At 41.3% G+C, this 16,161-nt stretch overlaps 1 protein-coding gene across 1 annotated transcript; it reads right to left on the reverse strand.

Moving 5' to 3' along the window:
• Nucleotides 1-3,499: 3,499 nt before the first annotated feature.
• LOC119725002 (tolloid-like protein 1) lies at nucleotides 3,500-15,740 on the reverse strand. Its single transcript, XM_038196368.1, has 5 exons — nucleotides 15,668-15,740; nucleotides 13,967-14,095; nucleotides 13,135-13,500; nucleotides 7,378-7,743; nucleotides 3,500-3,645 (listed from the first exon to the last, which is right to left on the reverse strand). The coding sequence occupies exons 1-5, from the start codon at nucleotides 15,738-15,740 to the stop codon at nucleotides 3,500-3,502; spliced, it is 1,080 nt and encodes a 359-aa protein (XP_038052296.1).
• Nucleotides 15,741-16,161: the final 421 nt, after the last annotated feature.

The following is a 16,161-nucleotide window of genomic DNA, read 5'->3' on the forward strand; positions in this document are numbered from 1 at the left end:
CGTCGGTCGGTCACCCCCAAAGAGCTATATTAAAGTTATAGTCCATTATTTGTAATTTGTGCATTTTGTTCGTTTGAGGCAACAAAAGTGCTCAAAATCTAAAGAAGGGTACTGAACAACTATATAAAGTTTCAGCTCAGCTTCAGCTGTATATTCTGAGAAAAACAGCATTCTATGATCTCAATTTCAAATCAAAAGTTGCTGAATCATGTTTTGAATTGCGCCTGAATTCAGCGTCCGAGACACGTTCTCGCTGAGCCGAATGCAGCTACGCGATGTCGCGCACTGATCTGACGAATTATTAGCAACCGGGGGTGCGTGTGCGTCGAGCCAATGCTTGCACGCGTTTCGCCGAATAACAAAACGAACTACTAATTTAAATTTTCCTACGGTGCGTCTTAAGAAGCACCATTGGAAAGGCCTTCTTTCGTTGATTACTTCAAAATGACAGCTTGCCAGAAAGAATATTTTCACAGGGAGTTTAGTCCCCTTACTATCTTTCAACCAAGTATGTTTTTCAACAATAACTACGCCAGCTACTTTTAGGATAGCTGCAAATGATGGACTATAGATTTAAATTACTAGAGCGCTAACTTCGTGTACAAAGTAATGCCTGCTGGGCGCATCCATGTTTGTGCACAAACCTATGGAGACCTAGAAATTGTGTACGGCTTTTGTACGGCTATTTGCATATTTGCGTTTGTATTCCATATCGGTGCGTTATCGAAGCCAATGCGCCCAGAACCAAAACGCACGATCAGCAAATGAGCGTGTCATTTTGCTCTTCGCAAACAGCTCAACGCGTACGCGTATTCGCTGCAGATGCTTTTTGCCGTCACCTTTTTTGAATCGTCAATGACGCGCTTAAGTTGTTTGTATGTGTTCTACTTGCGCGTTGCATGTAAAGTACACTTTCAAAATTCAATCCATCTAATTTCATTATGTTCTACAAACACGCACATGAATTCAAAATGTCTGCGCCAAGGACGGCTTCAAAGTGTTTCCGCACGCAGAATGGCGAGTTAGCGCTCTAGTAATTTAATATTATACAAATAACGAATGTTTGTGAGTGCGATGGTAAGAATAATTTCATGAGGTGACAGATTGAATGTTCTATTCCACGAGGCGAAGCCGAGTGGAATAGAACATTCAATCTGTCACCGAATGAAATTATTCTTTCCATCGCACGAACGTAAAACATTCGTTAATTGTTTTGTACAACACCTGAATAAATTCTCGTCATTTGATTGGTAAATTATAAACTACAATTATTTTGATTTTAAAGATGTTGAACTACCCCTTCACGAAAATGTTTGAACCCAACGCTGTAGCGCTGGCTATTTGGAACAATAGACGCGAAGCTGAACGCGCACACCAGCATGCATTTTGCACGCAAATACCGCGTCATGGAACAAGCGCAAAGTGAAACGGTATAACGCATGGGTATAACGCATGGTCGCAGCGTGCATTATACCGAATAATAATATGTCACGTGATCTACAATTCACCAATCAGATGACGGGGATTTATTCAGGTGTTGTATAAAGCTCTATGGTCACCCCCAACTGTACTTCCTTTGCCGGTGAGGGGCAGCCTCGACTCCAGGGGCGCGTGCTCGTTCCTTACACTAACCCCTGGCTGTGATGATGACGTAAATGACACTGAATGGCTATTCACAGCGTACTGCGCGGGCATTTCGAAGATTGCACGCCGGGCGCGCCCAAACGCGCTCGCGCTCGCGTGCTAATTTTTGCACGTAACGTCACGTACGAAAAAAATATATATGATTCGCAAGTCGCGAAGCCTGTACGATACAACCTCGTCCCCAGTGCTTACTTTATTTCCAACCTCGTTTCCAATAGTAAACCCTGGATAGGAAACTTTCATCCTGTATCCTGATTCGATACCTCAATTGGCTAGAAATGGATTTTATCGTGTACTTGGTGTTGTTATTCACAACGTGCAGTACGTGTTTTCGCAATCATTCGTCCACGCCTTCTCGAAAATATTCATTTCCTTTCCAGTTTGTTAATATAAATATGAAATGTGATACTGCATGTTGTCTCGTTAAGATCGTAACAGTTTAATTAAAATGAAATCATGTTTTCGTAACTCACGCCATGCTCGCTGCGACGAATTGACTCTGTTTTTACCCCAGACACCGCATACAAAAACAAACGCAAATGTAACGCACAGGCAGGCACCAGACTACTCCTAATTTGCATACGTGTTCAAAAATCTTGCACATGCAAATGATCCAATACCAGGGTGAGAGAGCAGGTAGTGATGGGCGCGTACTGTTCGACACCCTGGGTACGAGGTTGTGTACGATAAGGATTATGTCAGCCGCGTTTTTCGCTAAAAAAAAAACCCTGTATCTGTGGTTGTAAAGGCACGAAAGGTGTACGTACATTTAATACAAATCTTTGCTAATTAACACAACATCCAAACGTTGTGTTTGAAATATTGATTCTTCAAAATCACAACTTTTAACATTTTAAAGATGGCGCCGGCACGTAAAACGGATAAACTGCAGCCCTAATTATAATGTACCGTATTTTGGTATATTTAAATTACACAATTCCAGGGGTTACGATCGCGCAAGGCATGATTGGAAACAACATGGCGCTGCAAGATCGTACCCACGGGGCACGAGATTGGGTAAGGGGGTACATGTGAACGGAGCGGATAGGTCTCGTTCAAATGACGTCATTTCCTACAGACCATCCACGAACATCGGTATTTTGAGGGTCAACTTTCAAAACGCGCATCAGCTGCGTCGTATTTCGAACACACTTCGAGCATAGATATAGAACTTAAAATAGCAAAGTTCTATATCTATGACTTCGAGCAACAAGCGCGCGTGTTTGGAACATTTTTACCACTGCGCAATGCGTGCTTGATTGTGTAAAATACGCAGTTGCAGTTCTCCTATAGAAATGGCCGTCATTGAACGAGCCCTATAGTTATTCCAAGTTACAGTCCATCATTTGCAGCTATCCAAAAAGTAACTGACGAAATTATTGCAGAAAAACATACTTTGTTGAAAGATAGTAAAGGAACTAAACTCCCTGTGTAATTATTCTTTTTGGCATGCTGTCATTTTAAACAAATCAATGAAAGAAGGCCTTTCCAACGGTGTTTCTAAAGACGCACCGTTGGAAATTTCCGTTAGTAGTTTTTTTTTTATTCGGCGAAACTCGCGCAAGCGTTAACACGGCGCACACACGACGCCCAATTCAAACATGATTCAGAAAATTTTGATTTGAAATCGAGATCCTAAAATGCTGGTTTTTCTCGGAATATACAGCTGCCGCTGAGCTGAAAGTTCATCAGGTTAGTTGTTCAGTGCCCTTCTTTAGATTTTCAGCACATTTGTTGCTTTAAACGAACAAAATGCACAAATTACAAATGATGGACTATATACCCTTTATAATAGTTCTGTAGGCTACTTTTTGATAATTGCCAATGATCTTGTATGAAGTCAGTTATGAAACTGTTAATGAATCTGAATTCTCTTACCGCAGTTCGATTCATCTAATTCATCTGGACACAGCAGCAAGCCGCCACAGGTGTCGTCACGTGCCAAACAAATCAAGCCAGATGATGCATCCCGGCATACAGATTCATCTTGTCCGCAAGAAACTGCAGCAAGGAACAAAATAAATCACATGCAAAATTCTGCAGTCTGATCAAACTTTACACAATAGTAGTAACCTATTTTCAAGCACAATTACACATTGAGCATTTCACTTACGTCACATTTCGCAAAAACTTTTGCGTTGCATAAGTCTGCAACCTACGCAACATTATGGCTTCGACTTTGTCAATTTGTGTAGTCGAAGTCACACTGTACAGGGCGAGTAAAAAAATTCCCTTTGGATACGTTCTTTTCTCCAACAAAAACGGGAAAAGGTTACCAGTGTTTTCTTTTCAGCCAATTAACATTCGATCTGGGTATTGACCGCAGTCAGTAAAGGTTTCCCTGATATTCAACCGTGTTTGAAAAGGATACAGGCCTTTCCTTGTGACTACCCCACAACACTACCAACACAATGCTCAGAATATGCCTTATGCTATCAACACAATGGCAACAATGGACCATTGTGTATAGCTGTGCCCGTGCCCTAACGCGTGTAATAGCTCTGCGGACCAGCTGCGGTCTTCTGAGGATTTCAACAGTAATATGTTGGTGTAGATCCTGCAGGTTGTTTGGCACAGTGCGGTACACCCGGGGTTTTTGTTTTTGTTTTGGTTTTTTTTTTACCACAAGGCATATCTGGGCATTTACAGCTAGAAACACTATTGATTAATAGAGACTGCTAATGGCTTGTCGCCCAGACAGCGATTCACCTCCCTACTGAAGCTGGCCACATTCCTGATAGTGGATATGAGAGAGTTCCATATTTTGGCCGTAGTAGTAAAAAGGACCTTTGATGGCTGACTCGGTTTGATCTTGGTACCTCCACTGCCAGGTTGTGTGGTCAGACAGACTGCTGTAGCCTTGGATCTGGAATATACCTGCTTGGCATCAGCTGGCACAGAAGTTCTGGAGCCTCCTGAGAGAAAATACGATGGGATAGGGTTGTTGCGCCTACTGCTCTGCGGTGACTCAATGGATGGATACGATGGTCTAGGTATTCATCTCTAAAGAGTCCGATGATACGCTTAGCTCTGTTCTGAATGGAATCAAGTTGAGCAAGGGAAGTGGGTGTTGCATTAAGCCAGGCAGTACTCGCATACTCCATCTTAGAGCGTATCGTAGCTTTGTAGATAATGGCTCTCTGGCCCAGCAAGATATAAGGAGAGACTCTTCTGAGAAGTCCCAGCTGCTGACCAGCAGACTTCACCACTTTGGTAACCACAGGGTTCCAAGACAGGTTATTGCTCAGGGTGAGGCCCAGGAGATCCGCTCTATCAACTTCTTCAAGCGTAGTGCCGAAAAAGCTAAGGGGAGGATGAGTAACTACAGCATCCCTACGATTTGAGTTGTTGATCGTTTTACACTTAGCAGCTCCAAATAGCACATTCCACGTAATAACCCATGTCTCGACCTTGTCCAGGTCTCGATTGAGGGACATATATGGTTTGTCGGGTCTAATGAGATGTCATCCAGGAAGATAATAAACAGCAGTTACAGGGGACCCAGTACGGAGCCTTGAAGTACGCCAGCGTTAATCATCTTCTCACCAGATTCATTTCCACTCGAGACAACCTTCAGTAATCGATCTTTAAGATAGTCAGTCAACCAGGCATGCATTCTTCTAAAAAAAACATATGCAGCAGGCTTAGCAAGCAGACCGGGGTGCCAGGCATGATCGAAAGCTCTGCTGATGTCAAGGCAGATAACACGTGCTTCTTCCCTGCTGTTAAGTGTGTTTTTGAGGCTCTGAGAAATGTAAGTTAGGGCATTTGATGTGGAATGTCCTGGTCTGTAACCAAACTGTCGTTGGGAGATCAAACGGTGTTAGTCAAGGTACCTCCACATCTACTTGCTGATGAGCTTCTCCATCACTTTTGAGATGACAGATAGCAGAGAAATGGGCCTGTAGTTTATCTCCTTTCTTATGGCATGGTATGGCATTTGCACATTTTTATTGGGCTGACATGTGTCCGTTGTCAAAGCACAGCTGGAAGAGTCTGGCCAACAGTGTGGCTAGCTCATGTGCAGCCTTTTTTCGCACAAGGGCTGGTATCGTCTGGGCAAAAAGCTGATATCCAGCCTCATCAGTTGTTTTTGTTCACTTTGTTAGGCCAAAACACGATCTCGGAACAGCAGGAGAAAGACCTGGTGCAAAAGTTTTGGAACGGCTTTGCTGTTTACTTCATCGGGTATGGTAGACTTTTCGCTGAATAATAATAAAAAACATTCAGCTTTATCCTCTTAACTGATGTAAATTTGTCTGTTGGCCTTCAAGACCGGGATTTCAGTCTTGCCACCCTCTCCTGCTTGTCTGTGGGCTGTCCACCACCAGCTTTTGGAACCAGATTGAAGTTCAGTTACCATCTTTCCCCTTACTCTGTGCTTCTGTGGAGCGATGGCCTTCTGAGATGTATAAACGATTTGTTTCGAGCCTTGTTGTACTTGAGGCGAGATTCAGGTGTTTGCAGAGCTCGCCATCTTCTCAATGTGCGGTTTTTCCTCTTCAAGGCCTTATCACAATCATCATTCCACCACGCAGGATGTTCAACAAATGAGTAGATTGTCTTATGTTGAAAATAGCTACGCATTGCATTCTGGATGGTGTTGGTTATGTTTGAACATGCCACTTCTGTATCATCTTTAGTTAGAAGCTTATCCCAGGGTGCAGCTGCCAGGTCGTTCAGGAGTCCTGTCCAGTCTGCCTTTTTGTAGACCCATGTCTGGGAGGAGAGGGTTCTGACAGGGGAGGGTTCTGACTCTGGAGGCCTCCAGAGTAACCATGATGAGATAATGGTCAGAAGTTGAATATTGCAGTCGGTTGGTGTAAAGAGGTTTGGAGCATCTGTCATAATTAGATCCAGGCAATTTCCATGTTGGTGAGTGGGGCCATGAACATTGAAATACCCCAAAGAAAAAAATCTAAGGGGGTAAGTTATTGTTATCTTGGCGCCATTTCGTGCGTATTTTACGTTGTTTCTAGACTGTCCGAGCGTTTATAGGCTGCCGTACCTCCGGTAAGTGTTCACCATATTGACCTACCGTGTCTTTTACGTTACCAATATCATAGCGGCGTAAATCCCAGGGTGGGGGGATATATTTGGCCTCCGTAAAATCGAATGGGAAGGGGGGCCCTGATACTTTTTTTAAGGGGACTTGTTCAGAAAAAGGCAACTTGTTAAAAAAGCAGGGCACTCTTGACAAAGATTGGGGAGGGGGGTAAGCGCTGGTGAAAAAGGGCATTGGAATGGAAAAGGGCAGTCTTTAAAAAAATGGGGGGGGGGGGGTAAATACCCCCTTACCCCACCCCCACCCCCCACCCCACCCCTCCCGCTGGCTACGCCTATGCTGATCGGAAGTTCGGGACATTAAAAGCTTTTAATGATAAAGCCAGACCTAACACGAAACTGCGCTTTGCGAAAAGGGCATCATTTTTTTAGCCTTGGCTGCTTGTCCTTGTATTCATCAGAAATGGCACATCGCCAGGCAAATATAATGCCATGTGCAAAAAAACTGCAAATAACTGAAATCATACCTTATCGGATTGTTGAGATAGTGTGACCACAAAATTGCCTCATTAAATATTCATGACGTCGTCACACGAACAAAAAGAAACTGCACGGTAATAAACGATAATAATTGAAATTGGGAACAGCTAACAATTGGCGTGCATTTCCATGAAATAAGCTGCACAAAACTTCAGGAGTCACCACCGGTAGATTATCTATGCAACTCACCTTCAGATCTTTCTTGTGTAATCGTTACGTTAAATCCGATCTTGGTTACTGAACCATCGCTCGCAAAATCCATCCAGGCTGTATGGTTACTGGAAAAGATGGCGAGACTCGTCAGGAAACCGTTAAAACGACCAATAATGGATTCACCATCGAGGGGTGCATGGCCGTTGCCAATGGTCAACGTGTCGTGTGTTTGCTCCGTGTTGAACACGGAGAAACGGAAGGCTATCGTGGAGCCTTCATCAACTGTGATGAACCAAATGCACTGGGCATTGTTGGGATAGTTGTTTGGGTAATAAGGCGAAGTCAGTGTTTCTGAAGTCTGTGTTGAATTGTTGAGAGTGATGTTTCTTTTGCCGCAAAAACCTGTAGAAGATAAATTAAACTGTGGATCACAAAAAGGACTAATAGTAGAGTCATTTTCCTGGAATCCGTGACCATGTTGCAGATACTTTTTTTTCTTGATGGATTGACAAATAGGACCAATTTTAAGGAAAAAAAATAGCTCCTATACACCTCCCAAAAGTGATGGCAAACTTTTGTTATAGCACTTTTATTCAAAATGGCCGCTGACGCCATATTAAAATAGGCCTACATAAACAAATGATATCTCGGGAACCAAATGAGCCATATTGATAATGAGGTGTCGATTCCCACTATTTCTGGCATAACAAATCTGCTAAAATGGTATTCATTACGTTTCGGACCATCGTGATCTCAAAATTCAAAATGGCGGCTGGTAGTCATCTTGAAAAACGGCATCTAGTATATCTCTGGAACCAGATGAGCAAATAGACAAATGCTATTTTCAATTAATTCTGGCATTACAACCCATCGGAATGGTTCTTTTGACGTTCAGGGACTACCATGACCTGCTATTTGAAGATGACTGCTGTCCGCCATCTGTCAAAACGTCAATCTGCAATATTATCTCTTGCGCCAGAGGCTCTTGGTATGAGGAGCCATCCCATTTAAATCCACCACTACCTAACTTATTTGAGTGGTTATTTTGAGTTTTATCTTAATACCTATTTCTTTCTGTTATAACTTCTAACAATTTGTTTTAAATTAATTTGTTTTACTGGCTTTGGTAAATTTGTTCTCCATTGCATGTTTTTTTTTATTTACACGTGTTTTGCCTTACATTGTTGCCATGGGCGTCGCCAGGATTTTTTCTAGAGGGGGACAAAGCACATTTTTTTCCCAAAATCCCTAAATTTTCCTGCATTTTCCTGATTGATAATTTTTTCGAAGGTTGGGCAGGGACATTTTCCCGGCCCCATTAAATTAACCACAATATGAGATCGCGCCTCTCCCCCCCCCCCCTTTTGGCCTGTCGGGGGGGGGGGGGCAAGCACCCCCTCTTACCCCCCCCCCCCCCCTCACGATGCCCATGATAGTTGTCATTTGATGATTTTGATTGTTTATTTCACGTGCGATTGTAATGAATATGTTGCTTATCATTCATTTTGGTTAACAATTCGTTAATGTTAAGTATTGTTTTGTTTAACCTCAGTATACAGTTTCATATTTTTGTTACTATGTATTTACTTTTAAAGTGTGGCCTTCATTTAGTCCAGTAAATTGGCCATATTTATGGGGCTACAATTGACAAAAACATGAAAATACCCGACACTCATGACACTGTTGACACTGGCCATGCTGGCACAGACATGCCAGACATGACAAAATACCATCAATGTTTACCCTGTAAACGGCCGCAAAAGTACTACATACGTCACCTGAGGTACAAGAATAGATCAGAGATTAAGATAGATGTACTAGTGTTTACTTACGACTCGGATGAAAAGTGAAATGTTCCCGTTTATCGGCGAATGCTTCGGTCGCGATAACCGAGCGGACGCCATTTTGAATCAGCTGGCTGACCATTTCCGAACGTTCACAAAAAAGGCGATAAGTTGAGTCCAAACATGGGTTTAGCACTTAAACAACAGTCAAATTACTCACCGAGCAGTATGTCACTGTACACGTGTGTTTTAAATACACCATAGAGCAGTACGCACTGACGTGACAACGGCAAGTAGAACTGTTCAAAATAGGGCGCTCCGTCGTTCTTTCAGGCCGGACGCTGTTTCACCCGAGGGCCGTTGCCAAACTCAACAGGACGGACACGTGTTCTGTTTCGCGCATGCGCAGATCGATGTTTTCGCCCGGCTCACCGTCCTCTTTGTCTACCGTCCCGAATCGAAAGCTTACTATTGACTTTGGGATGGAAATACACCATACGATAGGGACTTGCATTGGTGAATAAAATCTCTCCCTGAGTTTGTACCATGTGCAACATATATCTCATACATACGACACATGTATTTTAACGCGTACGTACGAATTGTATGTCATACATACGACATACGTACGACACGTACGTCGCAGGTATAACATATAAATCGTACCTATATGTCGTATGACATACAAGTCATACATACCAGTTACAATAGATATGTCGCACGTACGATATACAAGTCGTACTTACAAGAAATGTCGTATGTACGACATAATCGACAAGTCGAACGTAGGAGTAAAAATTCATATGTTAATGAACACACGGGATATTAAGTCCTTATATACGACAAAGTCGTATGCGACACATATCGTACCCTGTCGACTCGACATATCGTACGCACGACATATATGTCGTACCGTCACCTGTCGACATTATGTCATATGTTTGATATGTCATACCCTGTTGACATATTATGTCGTACCCTGTCGGTATATTAGTCGTACTCTGTCAACATAATATATGTCGTACCCTGTCAATATAATAGTCGTTCTGTTCTTATTCCTCCATGATACGACATATAACTTATAAGTCGTTCCATGGTCGTTCATACAAGTTAAAATCAGTCTTAAGTTAGCTGAAGGAAAGATCATTTTTCACATATCCCTTAGACAGCCTAGTAGAAATACCCCCCAAAAGTCAGCGGTAGATATACTCAATAGTGTGAGCGCCTTTTTTGCCGCTGACCGAGAAAGCGCAGCGTGTCTTACCGCATAGCTCAAGCCCGGTCGGTGCCTACAGTTGACGGCCCCGACGTGGTCTCTGTGCACGGTAACATCTTTTTTTTGCCGTCGTGCGGTTTGTAGGCCGTTCGCCGTTTTGTGAAAAGTCTCATTTTTGATCATTTCATTTCATTTTCGACCCAAACTATGTATAACTATATAAATATTATTGTACTCTTATTTAAGATATCAAGGGGGTGACCGGTGTTTTACAATAATTATTGTAACCTTTGGTCTCATTATGCAATTTAATAAATATTCATTTTTTGGCAGCCATTATCCAATGAGAGAAGACTATTTACCATTGCGCCTGCTAATTATCATATTGAGCAAACACTGTTGCGTCAAGGCTATCTTCCGCCTCGACTTTCTGTACGGCTGTTTGCGGAAGTGTGTGTGGGGTGTACACAAAGCACACGCAAGGGTCGTTGAGGCTAACGGTATAGTAATAGTTTCGCGGCGCACGCTGTTTGCGGAGCGGGAACAAGCTCGTATGGGAACAAGCTGATAGCCTTGGTGAAGGCTAGGTGTGTAGGAGCTTTTATTAGGTGTTGGGCCTTGAGCCCAACACCTATTGGTTTTGTAATAATTTACTGTTTTTGTTCTTCTCAGCATATTCTCAGCAAATCCTTCTCCAGAACTGTTTGGAAAAATGGAAACATATATGAACTTCATTTGTCAATACATGAATGCCCAATCCACCGCAGACGCGTTTTTTTGCAATTACGTAATCATGACGCCATCATGGGTCACGTGACGTCACTTGAAAGTTTAATAAATTGAATCTTTGAAATTCCATATAAAATCAACCGTGAGAGACCGGAACCTGAAATTTGCGGGAATCGACATGGTAATACATGATCTTCATTACACGTAAAATCACGTGACCCTTCCTTCCGGTCGAAACCGGAAGTGCCTAATAATTTAAAAGTGGAAACAGATATGAACTTGCTTTTAACGATTTAGGTGTCTGCCTGGATTGACCTTTCAAAAAAAGTAATGGGTGACGCCATGAAGTGTTGGAGCGCCCTCTAATGGCAGGTTAAAAAACGTCAAAAACGCATTTTCACTTGATGTCTGTGGCAAAGTTTGCGGTAATCGCTTCAAAATTAATGTACATGATGACCATAATGCAGACAACACCTGTGCGCGAAAAAAATTGATTACGTCATCAGACCGGAAGTTACAATAAAAATACCTTTAAATCTTAAAAAATTGCTAGAAAATATACCGTGATAGATATAATAAAGATTTGGCTGTATACAGCACAGTAAATATAGCTCTGGAGCTTTCTGGTAATGACGTCATAATGACGTCATCAAGTGTCGTATTACAAGCAATCAAAGATTTCTAGGTTTAATCTTTGAAAATCAATGTAAAATCAACCGCTACATATTTGATTTTGTTCTTTATGGCAATAGATACAATATTGCAGGGTCTTCATTTTCGGTATTAAGTGCAAAATCACGTGACCCCTCCTTCCGGTCGAAACCGGAAATGCCTTATAATTTGAAATTGGCAGAAGATACGAACTTTCTTTCAACGATGTGAGTGTCTGCCTAGGCTGTACTTCAGAAGCATATTATAGGTGACGTCATAAAATGTTAGAGCGCCCTTTAGCGGCAGGTAAAAAAAAACGTGAAAAAACACATTATCACTTGATATATGTGGCGAAATTTGCGGTAATCGCTTCAAACTTAACATACCTGATGAACTTAATGCAGAAAAGACCTGTGCGCGAAAAAAAATTGATTACGTCATCATACCGAAAGTTATAAAGAAAAGACCTTTAAACCTTAAACAATTGCTAAAACATCAACCGTGACAGATATAATGAAGATGTGGCTATATATAGTACAGTTAATATAGCTCTGGAGGTTTCTGGCCATGACGTCACAATGACGTCGTCAAGTGTCATATTACAAGCAAATAAAGATTTCCATATTAAATCTTTAAAAATCAATATAAAATCAACTGCTACAGATTTGATTTTGTTTTTTATTACAATCGATACAATATTGCAGGGTCTTCATTTTTTGTATTAAGTGCAAAATCATGTGACCCTTCCTTCCGGTCGAAACCGGAAGTGCCTTATAAATTGAAATTGGCAAAAGATGTGCACTTGTTTCAACAATGTGAATTTCTGCCTAGGGTATACTTTACAAAAATATTACAGGTGACGTCATAAAATGTGACAGCGCCTTCTAGCGGCATGTTGACTAAATAAAACATGGATTAAAACATGCATTTTGAGTTGATGTGTTTTGAAAAGTTTGCGGTAGTCCATGGCTGAACACCGTGTGGTTGTTCCTACAACCTCTAGTTTTCTTTAAATTGGTCCAATTTGTCAAATCCATCAAGAAAAAGAGGTATCCGCAACCTGGTCACGGATTTCAGGACAATGCTTCACTATAAGGTTTCTTGTAAAACCAAACCATATCTTTAATTTCAGGAATGTCAGTGTTTTTTGTGAAGTCTCGAAGTATAAATTGTTTTGGTGCCGATATCCTAAAAGCAACGATCATCCTTGTCCAAGATGTTTGAAATAATTATTGAAACGTTGAATAGCATACCAATTTTCATGAAATCATTCGTAATTATATATTACACAAATGTAATTAGTTGTGTAAATCTGCGGTGAGCGACATAAGTTACATGTATGCACTGTTCCGTAAAATCAGCTGCACAACAACTTCAGGAGACATTCCATTATCTTTTCAAGTTGCTACTCACCTTCATAGCTTTTTTGAGTGATCTCTACCTCGAATCCGATCTTGGTTACCGAAGAATCGCTGGTAAACTCCATCCATGCCGTGTGGTTATTGGAAACGGCGGCTAGACTCGTCAGGGAACCGCTAAAAAGACCAATAACAGAGTCACCATCCGAGGACTCGTGGCCGTTGCCAATGGTCAACGTGTCGTGTGTTTTCTCGATATAGAACACGGAGAAACGGAAGGCTATCGTGGAGCCTTCATCAACTGTGATGAACCAAATGCACCGGGCATTGTCGGGATAGTTGTTTGGGTAATAAGGCGAAGTCAGTGTTTCTGAAGTCTGCGTTGAGTTGCTGAGCGTGATGTTGCTTTTTCCGCATGGAACTGCGGAAGAAAATAAAAAACAGTTAAAGGAAAATCAGAAAAAAAATACTAGGTTTCCTGTAAAACCAAATAATACGCTTAATTTCAGGAATACCAGTGGTTTTGCTCAAGGGACAGAAAAAGACTTAATTTAATCAGAATGTGCACAAGCCCCAAGAACAAAACATTGTCTTTGGATAACATGGATCCGAGGTGATTCTGATGCGGTATCCGGCCTGCGACTAGGCGGTGATGTACTGTACGCTGCTGCACGGAAAGTTGCTTGAAAAACGCTTAATGTCATCTGTTTCAAAGATGGCAGGGGAATAAAGAAGAATTTCATAGGCTATGTTGAGCCAGTGTTAGCTTCTTGATAATAGTCCGGCATGCTACTTTTGGGATAAATTGAAAAGATCACGCATGCCTTTAAGTTTAACAGAGTTTAAGTCAGTTGCAATGATGCTTCATGAATCCGAAATATACTTACGGCAGTTAGATTCATCTGATTCATCTGGGCACAGTGCAAAGTTATCACCATCACAGGTGTCGTCACGTGCCAAACAAATCAAGCCAGAGGATACATCCTGGCATGCAAATTCATCCTGTCCACAGGAACCTGCATGCAGCAAAGAGCAGAATAAATAACAGGTAACGCTTGCAATCGATTCTCCAAACGTTGCACAATGACAGCAACTTATCAAGCAAAATATTGTGCATTGCAATTACGTCACATTTTGCAAACACGTTTGTTTGTTGGGTCTTTTTTTGTAATTATAGTTTGTTTGTTTGTTATGTTTTGTTGGGCTGTCGGGGTTGTTGGGCTGGTTATTTGTTTGTTTGTTTGTTTTTCATTTGTCTGTTGGGGTGTTGGGGTGATTGTTTGTTTTTTGTTGTTGTTTTTTAATGTTTTGTTTGGGTTTGTTTGTTGGGTAGTTGGGGTGTTCGTTTGTTTGTTTGGTTGTGGGGGTGTGTGTGTGTTTGGTTTTTTTTGCTTGTTGGGGGTATTTGTTGGGTTATTTGGGTGTCTGTCTGATGGGGTACTTGTTTGCTTGTTGGTTTTTGTTTTTTTTATTGGAGGTATTGTTTGTTTGCTCATTTCCTGTTTATTTGTTAGGCAGTTTGTAATATTGTCTATGTTGCTTTTTGTTTCTTTGACATGTTCAGTTACTCGTGTGATGTCTTTCTTTAATGGAGTCTATGTATTTCAATTTCGTTGCACCTTGATGTTTGGTCTGTGTTGTTGATATATAGGATTATATTACATTTGCTTGCCATTTTGTTCCAACTAAATTTTTGCTCTGTTTTTATTTTTGTTCATTTACTTTTCATTTACATTTTTATATTTATATTGTATAGATTTTATTTAGTTTTTGTGTAGACATTTCGAGCATGGGTAGTCAGGCCTTAGGGCTACAGTGTTTAAGTACACTTTTGTTTACCCTGGCCGGTTTGGAATATTTTAATGTCCTTGTTTTCTGTCCCTCGATCGCCTCTCCCCTGTCAAACTGTCCACCCTCCCTTCCCTCCCCCCCCCCCCCCAACCCATTCCTTCTCGCACCCTTCAGTCTCATCTGGTCATACTTTTTCAATTTCCAATTATTGTTTACTTTATTATAAATGTTTGCTTTGTCATTGTAAATTTGTTCATTTGTTGGCCGAGTAATAACGTGTGCGTTGCATAAGTTTGCAATTTACGCAACAAATTATGACTTTGGAATATGGACAATCAAAAACAGACACCCTATTTAGGCCAATTAGTCTGTATAGAGTCTAAATTCATTGGTCACTGCCAAACTTATTAATGTTTACGTATAAGAAAAGTAACGTCTTTAATGTACACGAGTAAGTATTATTTTGTCCTTGACAGAAATTTGAGTGAGACCGCCTGCTTCTGAAGAATCACACAATTTTTTTTTCCAAAATGGCAAGCATAGCTGATCCAAAAACTGTTTCGCGATTGATGTCTTAAAAGCAACGATCATTCTTGTCCAAGATGCTTGAAATAATTATTGAAACGTTGAACAGCATACCAATTTTTATGAAATCATTCGTAATTATATATTACGCAAATGTAATTATAGTTGTGTAAATCTGCAGTGAGCGACATAAGTTACATGTATGCACTCTTCCGTAAAATCAGCTGCACAACAACTTCAGGAGACATTACATTATCTTAGTTGCTACTCACCTTCAGATCTTTCTTGTGTGATCTTTACCTCGAATCCGATCTCGGTTAGCCAAAAATCGCTAGTAAACTCCATCCATGCCGTGTGGTTATTGGAAAAGACGGCTAGACTCGTCAGGGAACCGCTAAAAAGACCAATAACAGAGTCACCATCCGAGGACTCGTGGCCGTTGCCAATGTTCAACGTGTCGAGTGTTCGCTCCGTATTGAACACGGAGAAACGGAAGGCTATCTTGGAGCCTTCATCGACTGTGATGAACCAAATGCACCGGGCATTGTCCTTATAGTTGTTTGGGTAATAAGGCGAAGTCAGTGTTTCTGAAGTGTGTGTTGAGTTGCTGAGAGTGATGTTGCTTTTTCCACATGGAACTGAAGAAAATAAAACAGTTCATGAAAAATCAGAAAAATACTAGGTTTCTTGTAAAACCAAACAATAAATTTAATTTCAGGAATGCCAGTGGTTTTGCTCAAGGGACAGAAAAAGACTAAATTTAATC

This window comes from Patiria miniata, unplaced genomic scaffold (genome assembly GCF_015706575.1).
Source record: "Patiria miniata isolate m_02_andy unplaced genomic scaffold, ASM1570657v1 HiC_scaffold_18, whole genome shotgun sequence".
Classification (NCBI taxonomy): domain Eukaryota; kingdom Metazoa; phylum Echinodermata; class Asteroidea; order Valvatida; family Asterinidae; genus Patiria; species Patiria miniata.

Coding starts and splice junctions, on each gene's coding strand:
- LOC119725002 (XM_038196368.1), bottom strand. CDS start 15,740: ATGGAGTTTACTAGCGATTTTTGGCTAACCGAGATCGGATTCGAGGTA. Junction 13,501..13,966: donor ATCAGATGAATCTAACTGCC/GTAAGTATATTT, acceptor TTTCTTCCGCAG/TTCCATGCGGAAAAAGCAAC. Junction 7,744..13,134: donor CACTCAAAAAAGCTATGAAG/GTGAGTAGCAAC, acceptor TATCTTCTACAG/GTTTTTGCGGCAAAAGAAAC.